General features: G+C 35.5%; 1 protein-coding gene and 1 long non-coding RNA gene across 2 annotated transcripts; both read right to left on the reverse strand.

The window, feature by feature from the left end:
* Nucleotides 1-4,533: 4,533 nt before the first annotated feature.
* LOC124635970 lies at nt 4,534-6,621 on the reverse strand. Its single transcript, XR_006985092.1, has 2 exons — nt 5,601-6,621; nt 4,534-5,151 (listed from the first exon to the last, which is right to left on the reverse strand). It is a non-coding gene; the product is annotated as an uncharacterized LOC124635970 (long non-coding RNA).
* An 11,520-nt stretch (nt 6,622-18,141) lies between these two features.
* LOC124636005 lies at nt 18,142-22,211 on the reverse strand. The gene is made up of 4 exons (XM_047171966.1): nt 22,067-22,211; nt 20,112-20,906; nt 18,459-18,611; nt 18,142-18,233 (listed from the first exon to the last, which is right to left on the reverse strand). Exons 1-4 carry the CDS (start codon nt 22,209-22,211, stop codon nt 18,142-18,144), a joined length of 1,185 nt encoding a protein of 394 aa, XP_047027922.1.
* Between the last annotated feature and the right edge of the window lie 29 nt (nt 22,212-22,240).

Here is a 22,240-nt window from a genome sequence, read left to right on the forward strand (position 1 = left end):
ACAAAGCCGATTGTACGAACAAATCAACAATGACTTAATAGATATTCCTCCTGCCAAAGCATTGCCCGTAATACACAATGATAAACCAACCAACATTGCTGCAACCGCAGCTTTGCCCTATATTATTGTAGGAGATGAAGCATTTGGGTTATCTAGCCATGTCATGCGGCCATATGCTCGAGCTCTCGATTTAAACTACAAAAAAAAAAATATTCAATTATAGGTTAACGAGAGCGCGACGTTATATTGAGTGTACATTTGGTATCATGGCTAATAAATTTCGCATACTCCGTCGTCCATTGAACGTTGGAAAAGACAAAGCAATTTGTTTTCTTAAAACAATTTGTATTTTGCATAATTTTATAAGATCAAGAAGTCAAATTAATGACTTTCATGATATTGTCATTATACCAGACCATATACGTTCAGTTCGGGGGTTAATTGGAAATACCCACAGAGATTCGTATACATTACGCGATAACTTCGCAGATTATTTCGTTGCAGACGGACAGCTGTCATGGCAAGATCGCAGTATTTATTGAAGGCTTTTTTATAATTTATGTACATTCAATAATTGAATTTTTACGGTTTTTTACCACACATTTTTTATTAACATAGCAGGCATATTTTAATAATATACCTAATGATTTTATTTGTTAAATTCATCGGATGTAACCAGTTGCGCCGCCATGACAGTCGAAAATTATAAGAAATTCAGTATTCTTACATTAAATAGGTAAAATGTTATGTAATTACCAGTGGTCGGAATAGGTAGAGCTATTTTGGCTACTTGCGACATGAGGACATAACATGGATATGCCAAATATTTCCCGGAATCCCGGGAATTCTTGGAATTAAAAAAACATTGTTCAAGTAGTTTTTATAGGAATAAGTAGAAGTATTTTTGTTATTTGCTACATGCGGACATAACATAGATATGCCAAATATTTCCAAAAATTCCGGGAATTATCGAAATTAAAAAAAAAACAACTAAGTACTTTCTTTTGTCAGTGCTTAATTAGAACATTATATTTAAATGGATAATCCACTTTTATTAGTTTACTATAGTAAATAGGAGACATGGAATATAAATAAAATGCGATGATCGAGTTAGATATATTATTTAATTTTCAAAACAGTTGACATTACTGGTTGGTCTGTCTACAACGATATATAAATATACTTAACTAAAGTAGTAAGTAGCAAATAAATTACAAAAATATGCATAAAGAACTTTGTACTATATCATTCGTAAAAATGTAATTATGACATTTTCAGCATTAATAACGCCGTCGTATTGAAAACATTGATAGAGAGTAGGTATTTTCACGACTCGCAGTGACGTGAAGCCGTTTCCTTATGTTAATCTTTAACGATTAGTAACAAAACTTTACGATACACTTTCTATTCCTAGAAGCTCTTGACATGCTCGTAAATGAAAGACTTCACGCTACTGCGCGTGATGAAAATAATTAACTATTTTTTTATTAATTTAATCTTTTTATTAAATTATTCTAAACCGGTAGACGATGATGTTTCATCGTCTACCAATTCTTCGCTGAAAAACCCATCACCATCTACGGAATTGAAATAAATGACCATCAGTTTTTCTATATTATCCATTTTTAATGTATTTCTTTTTACATCCATAATCCATTTATATATGGAAAATGAACGTTCGACATCTGTTGAGGTCATTGGAGCAAATTTGCATTTCAATAAAATTTGGTCATCTGTTTCATTTCTTACAATTTTTTCACTCCATTCTCGTAATATATCTATATCCGGATTTCTTTCTATAACTTTTTCAATTTTATTTTTAATATTTTCTGATGCACACTCATTTATACAAGTTCTGACTGTATCTAATATTAAAAATGAATCACTTAGCGTCAAGTGGTGCTTTTGTAATTCTTTTAAAGCAAACGGTATAACTGAAAAATATTCATCTATATATTGTAACTCGTTTTGTATGTTTTCTTTTTGTAATATGTTTTTCGCGTTTCGGATAGCTATTGCATCAGAGCTGCATAAATGAGACAAAACATCTTTTATTGCATCAAAATGTTTTGCGTAGTATGATGCTGCCTCCAACCAAGTACCCCACCTTGTAATAATTGGTTGTGGAGGTAGTGGTAAGTCAGGGTATTTTCTTTTAAAAATGCGAACACGGCTTGGCGCTTTTAGAAATATTTTTTTTACATTTGATATCAAAATATCCACATCATTATATTCCATTCGAATTTGCTCAGAAACACGATGAAGTGCGTGAGCAAAACATGTTACATGTTTTAATTGTGGTAAATAGCATTTCAATTTTTGCCCTGCAGATATCATATATGCTACACTATCAGTACATAGTATTAAAATATTAGGGTCATAAACAAACTTGGGTTTCAAAAATAAAAATAAAATCAAAGTCGTATTTTGTTTGGTTCGAATCAGCATTTATTTTGAGAAACATAAAATAATTATAATAAAAATATTCTCAGAGATCAAAGCTTTGATTTTAATTAGTTTTTCAATATTTTAATTTATAACTGTCCACAGAAAAGACTTCACAATCAACAGAAAAGACAAAAGTTGTAATTTGTCTAAATAATTCTAAACTAAATAAAAGAGTTTTATTAAAATTACAACAATCTGGCTGTATTAATCATCTTCACATAAAAAATGTCATAAAATAAACAATCCTCTCGTTTTGAAAAAATAATGAATTTATGTCCACAGAAGGGATTTATTTTCGGTTGACTTAAATCAAACATAATGTCAACCAAACTGAACGTAAAATAATATAGAAATAAACATAATGAGACATATCATATTGTTTTATTCGTCATCGCCACTATCAGTGTAGGGATCGACAAAAGGTTTTTGAGACTGCTTAGGTCGTACAATGAAGTCGCCTTCGCTGCTGCTGTCTGTGGGCAATGGATGACGATAGCGAGGTGTAAAAATAACATCAGAGTCATCAGAGTCTGAAAGGAACTTGGATCTCTCATCCTGCAGAGGTAAAGACACGTCTGAATCATCAGAGTCTGGCAGGAAACCAAATCTTTTACAGGGACGTGATGGGACATTATGAGAAGTACCTCCATCAGGTGTAATCTGATCTGACCTATAAGTTATTGTAGAAGCATTAGCCGTGTCTTCACTTCTCGGAGAAACGTTCCTTGCGTCAGCCATACTCAAGGGACTATGCGTTTGTGTATTATTGGACGGAACCTTTATCTGGCCAATTTCAAAATGCGGGCAAACAGCATTAGATGCACAAGACAGACAACTAAGCCTTCGGGCATGTAAAATATTTGGATCATTTTGATTCCAAGAAAGTTGATGTATCTTAAATGTCCCTTTATAAGCTTTCATCGCATTTTTATCTACTATTTCTTGAATGTCTTCAATATTTGGATCCCCAATTCCGTAGATCTCAATTCCTTTACAGTTCTCTTTTAGACATAACATAAGTGAGTCATAGTCAGACACATCTTTGCCCATCGCAACCGAACTGTCGCACAGCCTTTTTATGCAGCCACCTACTCCGTCTGGAGCACCTTTGCCATGCCCCTTTTCGCTATAGTGCCAAACAATATCGGTCACGTCATTTAATTCTCGACTAATGAATTTAACAATTAAAAGAAACATAGTTTTGTTTCGGTATTGGGTCGTTGGGCCGTCACTCAAAATATGTAGTTCTGTTAAATTTGGACTGAGTTCTTTAATTCGCTGTAGAATTGGTTTAAGGTGGGCACAGATCATAACAGGATCATGGCGTAAATTTTTTGAAATAGAACACATGGATGTAGTTTGGAAACCATTATTCGGAAATTCTGCCGCGCTATAATAAACGCAAGTATGAAGAGACAATTGAGGCTTCGAGCCACCAAAATGAGCCGACTGAACCTCAGCACTATACTTACAATTATAGTTTTCGGAAAAGTCTACATGCAACAAGCCTTTGGTAGACGTTAATTGTTGTTTAAATGTTTGTATTGATCTCATTTGATGAATCATATTAGCTACATGTTGCATGAATACTGGTAAATTTAAATGTAATAACTTCACTAGCGCACCTATCGTAGTTTTAACAGTTTCTTTAACACATTTCTTGCACTTTTTCTGTACACCTTTGATAACTACATCCACGTCTTTTGTAACCCATCTATCATAAGTTATATAATCGTTTTCGGCAAAGTTATTAAAATCAATTTTCTTATAAAGACAGCTCTGACACTCTCTCTCTAAACATTTAGGAGTCAGTGTATTATTACAACACAATGCCTTAGCGGCATCGGATGCAGATCCGTAAGAAACAACTTTCGATTTTTGAAGTGATCGAATTATGTGATCATTATTTTCGTGTAACGTACAGAGACACGTGTTTCTTGAAGCTGCTTTTGGAAACAGAACCCAAAAAGGTCTATATCTCCTAAAAGTCTGATATGAAATATTAAATCCTGTTTTGAGTTTAAATATTATGTGTAAGTTTAAAAGTGTGTCATTTAGTAAACGAATTTGCCTTTTGCTTTTTTCCCTAGTTATTGTTTCATTTTTACCTGCAGTTAATCTACTATATTCGTCATTTATTAAAAAATCATGCACAGCTTTTCTTATATCCGTTTTCAAGACTTTATTTCTAGAACTCGACTTCGATGCTTTCTGTTTTCTTTCTTCTAGTCTTCGTATTCTCATTCTATACTTTTTAATTACCTTCCCCATCTGAAACACCTTTTTCTTTAAAGCCTCATTTTCAGCTTTTCTTGCTCTTTTATTTCGGGCAGCTACTGCACGTCCAGATTCAACTCGCGAGAGTGAGGAAGACGGACTTGCCGGTGGAGTATTTTCTTGTATAAGTGATTCAGTAGCTTTTCGCATCTTTAATAATTGTCGCCGTTTCTTCGATTTTTCGCGCCACATTTTTCTTATTTGCCGCTGTTGCCTCGGTGTAAACTGATCAATTGTTTTAATATCTCCTCTATCCTTTTTCTTATGGTATCTTTCTCTATCTTGTTTGCGTATCTCTTCAACAGCAGCTTCAGTTAACTTAGCCCGAGCTCGACGCATACTTAATTTTTTTTGTTCACGCCGTCTCATCTTTTTTTCTTCATCAGTAAGATTCTTTAGTGTATTTTTTCTAGGCATTTTAATTTACTGAAACAATGACAATGAACCATGTACCCACACCAAGCCAAGCATTAAAAAAGACATAACACGTAAATGCAACACAATATTGGTAAAAAAGTCCCATAATAAACATGACAATAAATATATTATACATGGCATAATATCCTATGCAAAGTAACAAAAACAAATGCTCTAGCTGTTCAACACATAATTTGTTTGCAAAAAGCAAGTTTTAGTCTTAATAGATGTCACTTCTGTGGACACAGTCTTTTCCGTGTCAATGTCCACAGAAAAGTCTACGTCCACAGAAGTGACTGTCTACGGAAAAGTTTGTCCACGGATGAGAAAATCAATCAAATCAAGCGTAAAAACACGTCAAAATTTTAGGTTAGAATTTAAAAAGCAATGCTTGTAAAAATGGCGTCCCATAACAATTGATGTTAATAGATTTCCATAATATTTGATAAAACACTTACCGTGGTATCGAAGTCACAGAAAAGTCGCAATGATCTTTTATATTATACTGAAATAATCTTTGATTTAAGCAATTTTTGTTTTTTAATTGACGGAGCGCATGCAGACCGAAACCAAGGTATCTTAAACTGACAGCGATTGAAATGTTACCAGTTCAAATAAACAATTTAGGCTGCGTTCCAAATATTGAGAATTCAAACATTGTATATATTATGACCACGGAAAGAGTCGCGGACCTAATAACAAATTGTTCATGTATCATAATTTGAAGAAATTTTATTTAAATATTGTATAACAGTGGAAAAATGGATTTTGATTATATTAATAACGGTTAAAAGAGGTGATGTATTAGTATTTGTAAATTATTACATTTTAATTTTGATCATGAAGTTTGAAACCGCGTTTGGAAACGGTCCACGGAGGGGTACAAAAAGGATGTTTATATTTTAATATTTTTAAAACTAATAATTAAAATGTAAAAATTACCTGGTAAATTAATGGTGTACACTCATATTAAATAACTGTAAGTATAAATATGGTTGATTTACATTGTTTTAGTTAAGTTTGAGTCAACGCACACATAATTTTAATGTTCTGTTTATGACCCATTATCAACTTTTTCTTCAAACGAGTTTTGCCATAGATTTTCAAGACACTGTATTACAAAGTTGGCAATGGTTTGTCCATTAACCACCTCTAACATCTTGCAGGCAATTAAATATGGCCGATTTGAGATATTCTCATGCAATGGTTTTATCAAAAAATGTACAATATTTCTACCTAAAAAATCTGTTGTCTCGTCTAATGATATCCACAATTTTTCAGTTTGATTTTTTTCATAAATTGTTTTGATTTTGTTAGTAAAAACTTTATCTAAATATACTTTTCGTAACAGCGACTCATCGGGTACTTTACGACTAGTACAAGTACAACAACAAACAGTACAGATATATTTCTGAAAAAACTCCTTGAATGCTGGATTTTTCATCTGCGACCAGGGAATATTGCACAGAACCAGAAACTTGATCAGCTGGCTTATTCGCTAACTTTCGAATTCTCAGATGTCAACTGGCCTCAGTTGTCATCGGAACTTTGATGTCAACCTATAAGTTCAAAACATTGGTATTCTGTATCGCATGAAGTGGATATCGGTGGATATCGTTACACGGTTGCTGACGCCAAAACTACGATGACAACTTGACAACTCTATTTTTTTATCGACTATTATACTGCTAAGTAGGAAATACCCTATTAGCATTACATTACTACGTTTGAGAGAACGCTTTATTTTCAGCGTGTTATATGTTTAAAAACAATCTGTGGCGGTAAAATTCAGTATTTGCTTTCTATTGTGTGTGAACTTGGTGTCTAAAATTCCGTGTGGTTGAACAATATTTTAACTGAGAATATTGTGAGTATTGTAGTTATTATAAATTTTACAACGTAAACAATATTTTGATATGTAGATTCCTATGTTTTGCATGCAAAACAAAAATTGGTACACTACAGGAAGGTAACTTTACGTACTTGAGTAGGTCGTCCCATACATTGAGAGCATCGGTTACCTCACTTACTAAATGAAGGTTGAGACATGCTGCAAATTAGTAACATCAAATTATGTAATATTGGTATTTATTTAACTTTTTACGTTATAAATTCTTACTTTTAGCTCAATTGCAACAGCAGTGTTTTGTTGAGCACGTTGCAGAAACGGACGTAACTCTGCCGAAACTCGCTGAAACCTTGATTTGTTGATACGGAAATTTGCCATGAATTCCTTCTCCCGTAAATCCAGAGAATTATTGCAATCTCGCATACGACGTTTCTGGATTCTGGATAAACTTCGTTTTGTCTCTTATTCCACAAATGCCAGCAAAAATACACGCGAAATTTTTATTCCACACAAAGAAAGATAAAACAAATTAAAATAATACAAATAAAAATAACACTATCAAAAAATAAAGGAAACGACTCAGGGTTTGTATTTCTATTGGAATCGCAAAATTAGAGAAATCTAATATGTCTGATGCAACAATATAGTATAGACATCCCAGTGATGAGGCATAAAACACTGCTATTTGTAGTGTATTTCAAAAAATGACATTGGCTATCAATTTGATGTCCACTGGGCTTACGGAATCGCAATATAACGTTTATCGATACAGAAACCGCTGTCAAAATGAGTCATGGTGGATATCAGCCTGTGTCGATGCTGATGACGTCATCTCATTTGGTAACTGGCGTTAGCGAATAAGAAAATAGCTGTTTGACAATTTACTGATGTACACTTTACCAATTGATGATATCTGCGAGCTGTCAGTAGAGTTAGCGAATAAGGCTACAGGTCGGAATAAAATTCCTCCGGAGGCCGTTTAAACGTTCCCTTGTGCACGGCTCCTTCGACATGTCTATTGATGTTACATTTTTTCGCCGTTATATGGCTCTCGCACTTCGAGCAATATATTGAACGACTAGCGTGGTCGTATAACAGCTCTGGATATTCGGATATCCACTTTTGTACTGTTTCTTCCTTGATATTTGGCATTTTTGGCTTTTCTTGTTTATCGCCCTAAAACAATAGTAAACAGTTAAAATCTTTCCAATAAATAGTCGAAATAAAAACGGTGTGAAAAATTCACGAAAAATTGTTCCACACACAGTTGCACAATTGCACAGTAAGTATGAGATACATAATTCAAATGCATTTTGTTAGCCGATTAAGACAATCAGATAGAACACTGTCAAGCTCATGTCCGAAAATATTTAGGTAAGAGCAGTCAATAGCCAATGAAAATGGTTATTGTGGGAAAACGCGGTACTTGAAGGGGTGTGCGAGGGGGAGGACTTAGTCCACCTTGTATTGTAATTGACTTAGCTTTTAACACAAGATTATATTAGAAAAAAGCGGTCAGGTGCGTGTCGGATCACCTACAAGGTGTAGGGTAGCGGAAGAGCACAATTTACGTAAACAAGTTCCCTGCTACTCAGGTCACTAACGAAAAATTCCACTTCAAACTTTTGTATATCAAAATTGGCTGTGACAAACAGACGGACAAGGCAAAACTATAAAGCTTCCTTTGGAACTTCGGAAGCCTGAAAAAATATGTATTTAGCAGAGGACAATTACTTTACTTTTTCACTAAATGTCCTTTGTAGATATTATAAAAATAAAAAACACTTACCCAAATGTGGTAGGTAAATCAAATAAACAGTTTCAAATGTATCCAGTCCGCAAAAAACAAATCAAAATTCGTAAATCCAAGCCAAAGTATTCGTGTTAGTAAGATTCCAGAAACCAGTTAACAAGCCAACGTCAAATAAAATAAGGAACACAATAAATCACACGTGCGCACTCTACAAGCCGAAACAAAAGAGTGAGTGAAGCCCGCTGTACCTGTATTTGTATAAGTGAGACAGCTAATACTTTAGACGTTTTAAGATAGAAAGAGACAAAAAATAAGCGACGAAAACAGCGCTTACGACGGGTTGGCAACATGGAGCATAAACATATAATAATAAAAGAGAGATAAATTGGTTTGTTCTTGATGTATCGATAACTTAGTGTAGCAGGAGCTGGTCAGGAAAACTCGTAGACTGATTTGACAATTGTGTATTACATTAATTACAATAAATACGAAATAACAAAATGCGGCGTCACCGCCGTGGTAAAATGAGAAGCGCCGTCTCGCTCGCAGCGGCGCAGGCGAGCGCTCGTGCCCGCCGATCCCGCGCCCCTCCCGCTGCCCGCGTAAACCCGGCGCTAGCACTCCCCTCGCGCTCCCCCTCAGCCGTCGCGTACCTCCAGCCGGTGGCAGCGATATTATCTTTTTCTATTCTGTATTGTGTAGGCATTTAATATTTCCTTGTGCAGTAAAGTATATTTAGTATCGTTTCTAACAGTTTTACTTAATTAATTCATATTTCACGAAGCTACCTCTAACAACGTTCCAGGATCCCTGTGTGTGTTTATAAGTAAGTATATACTGTTTGGGTGCTCACCTACTACCTGCTCATAACTGCCCACTTACCCATATTAACTCACTTAAATCAATCGACAATTTCAAAATCCCGGGATTTCAGAGGCATGTCCATGTTAATATCAATGTTTGCGGTCATTCACCCCAAATAGCTCTACCTATTCCGACCACTGGTAATTACGCATAAAATGAAACTTTTTTTCTTTCATTACACATCCAGTGATGTGTAGTTTGTACAGTGTCTAAAAACACAAGTAGGCATCTTTTTTACTAAAATATTATTGGTACTCAAACACATGTAGACGCGACACCGATTGGAGCGTGACTAACTGCATGGTAGGCAATTACCTTCCATTGCTCTTGCCTTTGAAAGACTATATGAAAGACTAAGAGTATAACTAATCTAGTTATATAAAATCATAGGATGTAACCAAATAACTTAGATTGTTGTAAACTAAAGTTGAGAGATGTCAAAGAAAAACCTACAAAACTACAAAACGCACGCTTATTTTACAAAGTTACTAGCCCAATTCTAAAACCAATATAATAAATATTTTAGTTGATAATTGTTTTATTTATTTACCTACCGATCCACTGTTTCTGCCCTAAAATGATTTTGAACCCTAAATACACCGATAGTGTGAAGTAGTGTGAAGCTCGCAGTCGTGAACATACTGGTTGTCTCGTGACGCGCAAAATGGCGGCGACCGCGTGGCCGAAAGAAAGAACTTTGGAATTTATCGAGCAATAATTATATAAAACCATACCAATATTATGGGACATTGTTCACACGAATTTCACAATGTTCAGAAATACGCAGTATCTCTGCACTAGTTTTGAATATAAGCATGATTTTATATTTACATAGGTCAGGCCCGGTCTGGCTCCATTGGAGGCCCTCGGCTAGATGGTGATTTGAGGCCCCCCCCCCATAACATAAATAATTATTACATAAAGAAGTTAAAAAAAAATTGTGTTAACCGTGCGGCCGTTGGTAGGCTGGTAGTCAGGCTGGCCGACAGGTAGGTAGGTAGGGGTCCAAATAAAGTACACAATTTGGTAGAAATTGAGACTTTATTTAAGCCAACTTCTGTTGCCCTAACCACGAATAGATCTCGAGGTAGAAGGTACACTGGGAACACTGGCCTGAACCGTGGTGTAGCTCCGACGACGGCCCAGCTCCTTTCCAGGTTGCACTTCCAGGTCTCCAGCAGGACCCAGGTAGTTCCAGACAGGATCAGGTCTGGTCTTTCACTCGCCGCCAGGTAGAACGTTGCGTAGCGAGGGTTTAAAGTAGAATGTAAAAACTCGAACGTAGAAAATCCAACGTAGAAATAAATCCTGGAAGCGCAGAGACAAGGCTAGCATTAGCAGAGCTTAGGCCACGTTGCCGGGTCCAAAGGTCACAGTGTCCCAGCAAACAAAGTGAACAAAGAACAGCTGCTTTAGATAGAAATTTAGCAAGAAGAACACCTTACAATAGTATTTAAGCAATGCATGGAAACTTACCCCAGCGGGATTTCCGATTATAATTTGTCTAGCACAAATAAGTAGAAATTAGACAGGTACGCAATACTGAAGGTCAAGTAAAAAAAACGTGTGACACAGCCGTCACGTCTGATGCAATTTGGTCGTCTGCCGCGTCTCCGGCCCGAATGCACTCGAGGCACCACCGTCGCGCGCAGCGAAACCAGTTCACCCGTTTAGAGATGCGTAGGCGCAATAGTTACGAGGACCTTTGTGTAAATAATTAATATTGGGTTCCGTATATGAATTATGTTAATTTTAATATATTATAATTTTTTTTATTTCATTTATTTTAGTTTACTTTAGGTGTTTTATTAATTTTAGAATAATCTATTGTAATTATTTGTATTTTTTTTTAATTTCTAACCTATTCTTAGAGCTAGGAAAGTACAACGTTACAGTACCCCGCCGCAAAGTGAAGAATTTTTCGTACTTAGAATAGAAAAATCCGCTATCACTACTAACTGCAAACTTACTAATACGTTCAGGCTAACATTCATACTTCACGCTCACATAAACAAATCACACCGTCTGTAAGTCTTTTAGTTTATGACTGGAGACCCTAACAAACAGAGTCACAATTATATAGTATCAATTGTTCTCGTTAGTAAGTTTGTATGTAAAGAAATTTATACAATATTTAATACATAAGTTAAGTAGATAAGATGTTACTATTAAGACTAGGCTAGACTATTTACTTTATTAAGGTTAGATATATTATTAGCTGATTATAATTATTATGTTTTATATTGCATATATTTATTATGTTTTATAATTTGTGATTTTAATATCTTTGATATGCCAGGAACCTAGTAATTTTCCAGACATATCAGCTAACTCGTAGACAAGAGGAGACTTTTTACCAATTATTTTACATTTTATAAATTTTGGTGCTAACTTTTTATTAAAATATTTATCTTTGTCACTAAGGTAAAACGTCTTTCTCCACACTACATCACCAACATTGAATTCAGCCGGTTTTCGGCGTAAATTATAATGTTGACAATTACGACTGTGAGCTTGTAGAAGTAGTGACTGAACTTTGTTAAAGATAGAAGACAGGACGCCTATGTTCTCCGCGTAGGAGTCGCGAGGTTGAAAAGTTAAATCATCGTCAGTATCAGCATCGATATAATGTGTACCGCAAGTCACTAGTTCACGTCCGTATACAAGAAATGAGGGTGTGTAGCCAGTAACTTCATTTACGGAACAATTCACAGCGAATTGTATTTTAGGTACTAGTATATCCCAAATACGTTGATCGTTAGAGATGAACGTGGAAATGGCGGTCATTATAGTTTTGTTATAACGTTCAACAGTGTTTACATGTGGTGAATATTTAGGCGTAAAATGCAACTTAGGTACTTTATATTTATCTAGCATTTGTTTTAGCGTGGTACTTACAAATTGTTTACCATTATCCAATATTACCGTGGAAGGAATGCCATGTATTAGAAATACCTGTTCCTCCAGTATTCTGGTAATAATTTCAGCGGTAGCGCGCTTGATTGGAAATAGTAAGCAATACTTACTAAAACAACAAGTGACGACTAGAATAAAGGTGTTTAGTTTCCTAGTAGGAGGTAGGGGTCCTACTAGGTCCACGCTAATAACTTGAAAAGGTCTCATACAATGTTTAGGTCTACCCATTTCACCTAGAATCGCGTGATTTTGGTGTTTGTGCGCGATGCAAGTATCACAAGAAGTAACAGCTTTTACAACGTCAGCATGCATACCAGGCCAGAAATAACTGAGACTTAAACGTTTAAAAGTTTTAAAAATACCAAAATGACCAGCTGTTGGATCCGAGTGGTTTTCGAGTACAATAGCTTGTCTTGACTCAGCAGGAATTACTTCTTTCCACTCGAACTCTTTATGTAAAGGGTTATTAGTTTTTGAATAACGGAATAATCTATTGTTTTTAATTAGGTAATTAGGAAATGATGTAGGAGAATTTTGACAACCATGAAATATATTTAAGTACCACTGATCATTAGTGTTAGGTAGGACATTGTTAGAATGTATAGCTGAAATTTTACATGAATGTGACAATGCATCAGGGATTACATTATCAACGCCACGCCTGTGTTTAATTTCAAAATTAAAAGCTGATAGACGGACACCCCAGCGAGCTAACCGTCCAGATGGGTTGCTTAGATTTAGAAACCACTTGAGAGCTGAATGGTCAGTATAGACGACAAACTTCATACCATTATCCAGATAGCATCTCCAGTGTTCCAAAGCTACTAAAACAGCCAAAGCTTCACGCTCCGTAATGCTATAGTTCCTTTCAGGTCCAGTCAAAGTTCTACTATAGTAGGCAATAGGGTGTTCTACTCCTTCTATGGTTTGGGTTAGCATACCTCCAACACCATAGTCGCTAGCATCCGTATGTACTTGAAAGGGAAGGTCAAAATTAGGGCAAGATAGAATAGGGGCAGAGACTAGTAATTCTCTTAATTTATTAAAAGATTCTTCGGCTTGGGTAGTCCAAGCAAAAGGATTAGATTTTTTATTTGTCGAAGTTAATTTATTTAACGGACCAGCAATTGAGCTAAAATTAGGGACAAACTTCCGGTACCACGAAGCTATACCCAGAAATCGTTTAACTTCTTTCTTATTTGTAGGTGTAGGGTAATTAACAATAGTCTCAATTTTAGAAGGATCAACATGAAGACCTTTAGAGTTTACTACATAGCCAAGATATTTAAGCTCATTACGAAAGAAAACAGATTTTTCAAAGTTTATAGTTAAATTCTCCATTTTTAATTTTTTATGAACTTTCAGGAGAAGAGAAATATGAGATTCAAAATCAGAACTAGCTACTACAATATCATCTACGTAAACAAATACAGAGTTTTCAAATTCAGGTCCATAGAATAAGGTATCAACGAGTCTTTGTTGTGTAGCCGGTGAATTTGTCAACCCGAATGGCATAGTGACAAATCTGTAGGTACCACGATGCGGAATGTAGAACGCAGTCTTGTTACGGTCAGCTTCAGAAATAGGTATCTGCCAAAACGCTCTAGATAGGTCTATACTACTTAGGTATTTAGCATTTTTCAGGTTGTCTAGAATTTCAGATATGTAGGGTAACTTGTAGGCATCCTTTTTAGTCACAGAGTTTAGTTTTCTGCTATCTAGACAGAACCTAAGCTTGCCATCTTTTTTAGGTATGAGCAAGACAGGAGAAGACCAAGGACTCTCGCATTCTTCAACCACACCTAGCGCTAGCATTTCATCTAGTTCTTCAGATAAAATACGTTGCTTCTCTGGAGAAACGCGGTAATATCTTTGCCTAATAGGTAAAGAATCTCCAGTGTCAATGCGATGCATAACTAGATTAGTTCTACCCAAACCACACTTTTCAGTAGAAATATTTTTAAACTGATCGATAATGTTATCAGCTGTAACACGTTGACCTTCAGTAAGTTCATTATAGGAACGTAACATACCATTAGCTTCCGAGACTGTGTTTACATTAGTAGGGCAATTAGATAAACTGTGTAGTGAAATAGATTTAGAAAATTTTGGAAAGAGATTAAATTTTGTCCAAAAATCGACACCGAGAATAAGATTGGTTTTTATAGTAGGTATAACATAAGCTTTTAAAATATGAAACTGATTTTCAAATGTTACGGGTAAATTAACATAACCAATAGTAGGTAAATTTCCGCCTCCTGCAGCAGTAAAGGTTTTAAGGTCTTTATGAATAGCCAGTCCAATAGATTTTAGATAGTCATGACAATTGTTGCCTAGAATAGTTGCTGCTGAGCCAGAGTCCAGTAATCCACACAATGTAATATTACCTACCAGGACAGTTGCGTAGGGACGTATATCATCTATAGGTTTTTTATCGAAGATTGTTGTAACAAAATAGCTTGAAAAGAATGTTTTAATAGTTAATAGCCAATTTTGCCAATCGTTTTCATCAAAATTTTTAGAGTTTTTAGTTTTAGTTTTGTCATTTATATTACAACAATCTTCAGTAGTTAGTTTTTTGAATTAGATTTAGAGTGACAGTTAGGGCAATTAGGATATTTAACATCTTTAGTTCCACATTTAAAACAAATAGGGTACCTGTTAGCTTTACATTGACTTAAGGGATGATCAGAGTTACGACAACGTGGACAGAAAACAGTTTTTATATTTGAACTAGCCTGTGCTATAGCAGCTACACTAGTGTTTGGTTTTTTATTGAAATTATAAGAATTATTATTAAAATGTTGATTTTTAAAATTATTTTTAGTGTAAGATGAATTATTATCGGGATTGTTATTATATTTATTATTATATCTATGTTGATTGTAGAATTTAGGTTTATTTAAATTAGGTTCATTAAATTTTGAGAAGGCAAGATCTGGAGCTAGGGTTTCACCCGTAATTCTAGGAGGTTCTTTAAACTGAGAAGTTAAGGACTGAATTCTTTCAAAGTTCCTGCAGATTGTTTTTAAGCTGTCAATAGAATTTATAGTTGATGAATTAGAAGCCAACACACTAGCATAACAAGGTCGAATATTATGTAGAAGGATCTCTAGTTTTTCTTGTTCTGATATATCTTTACTAAGCCTGGAGAATAATTCTTTCATTTTAGCAAAGTAGATTGTGATTGTCTCAGTATCACCTTGAGTGCGCTGCCGAATCTCAGACAGAAGTCGGTAGTCATAGTAAAAGTGACTAAAATCCTGAACCAGTACAGCCACCAGTTCCTCCCACGTAGACACAGAGGTTCTGATGCTACGGTACCAATGTAACGCGTCACCCGTAAATATTTCCGTAGCGTAAGCTAACAATTTAGAAGAAGATATATTCCTAGCCGTGCTGTATTCTCTCACTCTCTGTATAAAGGCGTGAACGCAAGACTTACCATTATACTTAAGTTTTTGTAAATCACTAATATGTGAACGGTCACAATGTATCGATACGTTAGATGGAACATCACTAGATGCAATTGAATGAACAACTTCTGCTACAGGCTCACAGCTAGTAGGATTAGCAGATTTATTTAAAGCGTCTAATTTTGCCGAAAGTGCAGTAATATGTTTTGTTAGTGATTTTATTTTGTCCGCATATTTAGAATCCGAACCATCTAAACGTTTTATACGGTGATATAGGTGATTGCATAAGGCCCTAGTACGTTCGAAAAGATTATTATCAAACTTATCCTCAAGAGTCTTAACGCGTGATAATAGCTCGCTTAAAGATGTGCTAGCACCCGAAATATCAACGTCCGGTTCTATGCCCGATTCGCAAATATCCGAAGTAGGAATAATAGGTGTAAGTTTATTAATTTGTTTACGGAGTTCAAGTACCGTTGACGCAGGTTCCTCGCCTCTAATTAGCACCTCGTACACTAACTCATTTTTGTTAAGCAAAAAGAATTTAATAGGGTAAGTTTCCATGACGCTTACAGTGCAGAAATTAAGAAAATGAAAACAGAAACAGATAACTAACTATTAGATAAAGAAATGATAATGAAATGAAGATGAAATGGTGTTCTTTACAACTAGAAGTAACTACTACCTTTTATTACGATGAGGTGATGAAAAATGAATACCCAAATAAAAAAATTAAATGAGAAGAAAATAAGTGGGTAGGTGAAAAACAAAAAAATGAAAATGATAGAAATGAAAGGAAGAAAAATGTGCGAACTGTTACGTATAACGATATTAATAAGATGAAATCATTTATAAAGTAGCTTTAGTCCCTAATTTACAATAATAGTTTCAATTTGCAGTTAACATTACATGTAGTTTTATTGTTATTGAACTCGAAATAATTATTTAAAATAATAACCGATATGCTTTCCAAAAGTAACGTGTACAATACGCAACAGTTAACAAATAACATAAAACAGAAAGAAAAAACAGAAACACAAAGAGCACAGTATAATATTATGACAAAGTACGTACCAGTTCGCCGAGTCACCGTCTCGTTCACAATAACTTGTAGGTAGGTGATTATTTAGCAGCTGACCAATAGTCTAGAATCTAGACGTGATTAGGCAACAGAAACCACGGTAAGGGCGCCACTGCGGCCGTTGGTAGGCTGGTAGTCAGGCTGGCCGACAGGTAGGTAGGTAGGGGTCCAAATAAAGTACACAATTTGGTAGAAATTGAGACTTTATTTAAGCCAACTTCTGTTGCCCTAACCACGAATAGATCTCGAGGTAGAAGGTACACTGGGAACACTGGCCTGAACCGTGGTGTAGCTCCGACGACGGCCCAGCTCCTTTCCAGGTTGCACTTCCAGGTCTCCAGCAGGACCCAGGTAGTTCCAGACAGGATCAGGTCTGGTCTTTCACTCGCCGCCAGGTAGAACGTTGCGTAGCGAGGGTTTAAAGTAGAATGTAAAAACTCGAACGTAGAAAATCCAACGTAGAAATAAATCCTGGAAGCGCAGAGACAAGGCTAGCATTAGCAGAGCTTAGGCCACGTTGCCGGGTCCAAAGGTCACAGTGTCCCAGCAAACAAAGTGAACAAAGAACAGCTGCTTTAGATAGAAATTTAGCAAGAAGAACACCTTACAATAGTATTTAAGCAATGCATGGAAACTTACCCCAGCGGGATTTCCGATTATAATTTGTCTAGCACAAATAAGTAGAAATTAGACAGGTACGCAATACTGAAGGTCAAGTAAAAAAAACGTGTGACACAGCCGTCACGTCTGATGCAATTTGGTCGTCTGCCGCGTCTCCGGCCCGAATGCACTCGAGGCACCACCGTCGCGCGCAGCGAAACCAGTTCACCCGTTTAGAGATGCGTAGGCGCAATAGTTACGAGGACCTTTGTGTAAATAATTAATATTGGGTTCCGTATATGAATTATGTTAATTTTAATATATTATAATTTTTTTTATTTCATTTATTTTAGTTTACTTTAGGTGTTTTATTAATTTTAGAATAATCTATTGTAATTATTTGTATTTTTTTTTAATTTCTAACCTATTCTTAGAGCTAGGAAAGTACAACGTTACAACCGTACAAAGACGACAAAAATTCCTACCATAGTGATAGTAGCCTTATTAACGATTGCCTAGCCTATCCCATCAGTTTTCTTTTAAGTTCGTCACTACTACTGGCCACGACATTAATGATTTCTTCTCTGTCGATGTCAGAAAACAAGTCTCTCTCTATGTTCATAAAAATAAGGCTAGACATAAGGTCTTGGCCTAAACTAGCCCTAAGACGATTCTTAATTATTTTTAACTTCGAAAAAACCCGTTCACATGTAACCTGTGTACAGGGTATCGTTAGGATAAATTTATAAACTACATATAAGTTAGTGAACAATCCTGATCCAGAGAGTTCAAAAATAACTGAGAAGGCGCATGACAAACACTTGAAACATTTTTTACTGTCATTGCAGAAACCACGAAAATTGTCTTCTTCTGATTCAGGTTCCGAATCGAGTTCACGGTCTTTTAAAATTTCTTCTGCTTTGTTTGATTCTTCGTCTGGGATCTGTTCATCTTGAGTTTTTACAACTTTTATGAAACTTTTGTACTGATCTGCAAATTGTTTAAGTTCTATTAATAATATACTTCTTTCAACATTGCAAAGTTTTGAGATACAAGAGAGGACTCCAGCCGGAAAGTCTTTTGTCGTCATTATGTCATTAAATTTTCTTGGATTTAACCAAGAAAGGTCCTCTAAAATTTCTCTGTTGGGGCAAAATCTTTCTTCTATGCTTATTCTAGCACAGTCTAACATATTGAAAAATACATGCTTGAAATGTTGAGCTGCTGATATTTCAGGAGCATCATCACTGGATTGTTCCCCAGGCATTCGTTTTTTCTTTGAAATTCTTCTTTCCGTAAAGTCCAATTGTAATTCCAAATCAATATTGCTATCTTCCAATTTACTGTTAACAGCAGTCGCATACTCTTTTGTTTTCGTGTACAAAAATTCAAAATGTTTGTCATTTCTTTTTTCATTGATCTGTTTAAGTAGTGTTTGAACCAAATCCCAAGCAATAGCGTAGTCCAATGTTTTAGTTTGCAAATATTTCGAAACAGGCGTTATAACAAGAAACATATCTAGTAAAACGAATGAAATAAATAGGTTTTCAAATTTCGCCCATTGACTTGCCAAATTTCTGGCCATATATCTGGATTTGCAATCAAAATTACCATCAGATATTTCTTTGAATACGGTAATGACGTTAGTTAATTTGTCCGTGGCAATTTCCCCGCTCCTTAAAACACTTTCATCAATTATCGATGACAGAGCCTTATGTTTACTCCACCACCCAGTGGCTCCTATTTTTTGCAGTCTATAAAGTTTGTCGTGGGCGGTATGTTGTTTTTTTGTTTCTTTCTCCCACACTGCCATTCGTTTGTAAGATGTACTCAGAAAAACTGCAGATTCCTCTACCAATCCAAATACGTTTTCTGCTTGAAGAAACTTTACTGTCGAGTCAGCTACTACTAAGTTTAAGACGTGAGCCATACAGTGAGTATAAATCATATTTTCATTTGCCTTTTTGAAGTGAGCCTGTAAGCCATTGTAACACCCTTTCATATTACTTGCCCCGTCGAATGAACACGCAACTATATTTGATGCTTGAATTCCGTACTTTGCTAATTCCGATGTTATTCGCTCGTACAATGCTTGTCCACTAGAGTCATCAATAACAGTCATCTCTAGTAGCCTTTCATAAACCTTTCCTTGGACAACGTAGCGTACGCATATAGCTAATTGGTCCATCACTGCCACATCTTGGGTAGAGTCTACCATCACGCTGTAAATAATACTATCTTTGAGGTCTTTCAATATGATATTACGTCCAATTGTAGCAATCGTTTTAATTAACTTGTTTATAAACGATTTGGACAAAAATGTGATCAAAGAGCCTCGCCCGTACTGTCTTTTGGTTGACTTTCCGACAAGTTTTCTTTTCTCAATTGTTTTTTGTTTATGTTTCTTACTCTCCTCAATGCACTGTTTCACATGGTTTTGTAAAATGACGTCATAGTTTGCAACCATCATGACAAGTTCGAGAAAATTACCATGATTTTCTACAGAGTCAAGTGAGTAGGCCCCTTCTGCTTTGTCCCCTCTGTAAGCAATGCCTTGTCTACCCAGAAATAAAACTATGTCAATCAAACGATGAACAACTAATCTTCTTGTGTGAACTTCTCTTTCCCGTTGTTTAGATTGGTGTCCCGCTAGAAGCCTCTCAATATCACGACCTTTTAGGCATTGAAAAGCTGTCTTGGCCGCAAGTTCATGATAATGGGAGTTTTCATGAGTTTCCAGCGATTTATAAATGTGTTTTGGTGTAACATCATGTCCAGTAATAAATGTGGAATCTCTGTTATCCTTGCCTCCGAAAGCCATACAACAAGAACAATATACTTTGTTGAGCTCAATGGAATAAGATAACCATTTTCTGTGTATTTTTTCTCCATTCGGCAAAAGACGATAGTAGAGTTTGGATGGATCAAACGGAAGTTTAACTCCTTTTCCCTCATGAACTTGGATTGGATGTTTTTCCATAAAAGCTTTTTTTATTCCAATGTGATCACTTTCATTTGGACATATGAAACAACCAAGGTTTTTCTTAGAAGCATCAAGCGTGTCTTGTTTAGATTCTTCATCGCTGATTTCTGAATCAGAGTCAGAGCTTATTGACGAATCCCTGTCGAAATGCGTCAACGACGGTTTGGGGTGGTCTAGATTTAGGTCTAGAAAATTTTGATTGCTAGTAGTAGTTTCTTCCCTCTTATTTTCACTCCCACCCGACGATGTAGCTACAGTAGCCTCTGCTTGGATTGAAGGAGGCTCAATTTGATCTTCGTTTCCTGAAAATAAGTAATAACATCGTGGGTGCAAAATAATACGAAATACAGTAGTCTTATACAAAACATCTTAAACAATTATTCTGTTTACATTAGCCTTTTAAAATAATTTAATCTTACAATCGTAGGCGTGGCAAATGTCCCCAAAACAATATAGAAAACTAAGTATTATTAAAATTATTCATAATAAACTTTAATAACGGTCATGGAAATTCGGAAAGTTAAGCATTATAATAAGACTAGCTTCTGCCCCTAGCTTCGCCCGGGTGGATTTCGGTTATATCGGACTCCTTCAGGAACATATAATTTTTCCTGAATAAAAAGTATCCTATGTGTTAGTCCCGGTAATAATCTACCTATGTGCCAAATTTCATTGAAATCGGTTCAGTAGTTTTTGCGTGAAAGAGTAACAAACATCCATACATCCATACTTACAAACTTTCGCCTTTATAATAGTAGTAGGATTGGCTCTCTTATAGAGCTGAAAATGACGTCGGGTAAATATCAAATAAATGAACACATCTTCAGGCTTAAATGAATGAAAGAGAGCACTAACAACGGCAAAAACTGGAGGAAACTATTTCAGAGTGCATTTGGGTAAAGTTGAGAGGGGTGAGGGGTAGAGGGGTGGGTAGAACTGGGAACAATCCGAGTCCGAAATTCACTGATAAGATGCGATGGCGTCCGCGTCGGTGGCGATGCGTAAACATCCTGTCAACTAAACGGAAGGTCATTCACCTGATTATGGATCTGTTGCAAAGTATATTTATGAAAATTACAATCAATTTAAATTTTTTTACAGTATTTATGATTCTACACTAAGGTATCAATAAGTTTTAATTTGTATTTAACTTATAGCTGCAATAATATGTAAAGGCCTATTCTTAAAATTGCTTTAAGTCTTAAATTTAAAAAATATGACCAATAGTACCTAGTTTTTATACAACAACAATAGTTAATGATTTAAGGGAGTTTTTGCCATACCCAGTAAAAAAGAACGTCCGATTTTTTTATATTTTGAATACATCTATGTATGAATCACATTTACTGTTTATCACACATTTTACTCCAAAAATTTACTTTAGCAACAAATACAAACAATCAAAAGTATTTTAAGTTAAGGGCTTATATGCTCATAAAAATCTTCTGATATTTCCGCCTACCTGTTTGCGTTTTTTCAATGTTTTCAGGATTGGAACTGGAACCAGCTAACCATAAATTCAAACTTTGTGAACTTTGTTTTATTTCGAAAGATTTCCTCTCCTTCTTTTTTCTTTTACTTGCACCACTTGGGTGCACACGTTTCATTTTATAAACTGAAAAATTCACCTTTAAAT

The sequence above is a fragment of the Helicoverpa zea genome, chromosome 13, assembly GCF_022581195.2.
Source record: "Helicoverpa zea isolate HzStark_Cry1AcR chromosome 13, ilHelZeax1.1, whole genome shotgun sequence".
In the NCBI taxonomy this organism is placed as follows: Eukaryota; Metazoa; Arthropoda; class Insecta; order Lepidoptera; family Noctuidae; genus Helicoverpa; species Helicoverpa zea.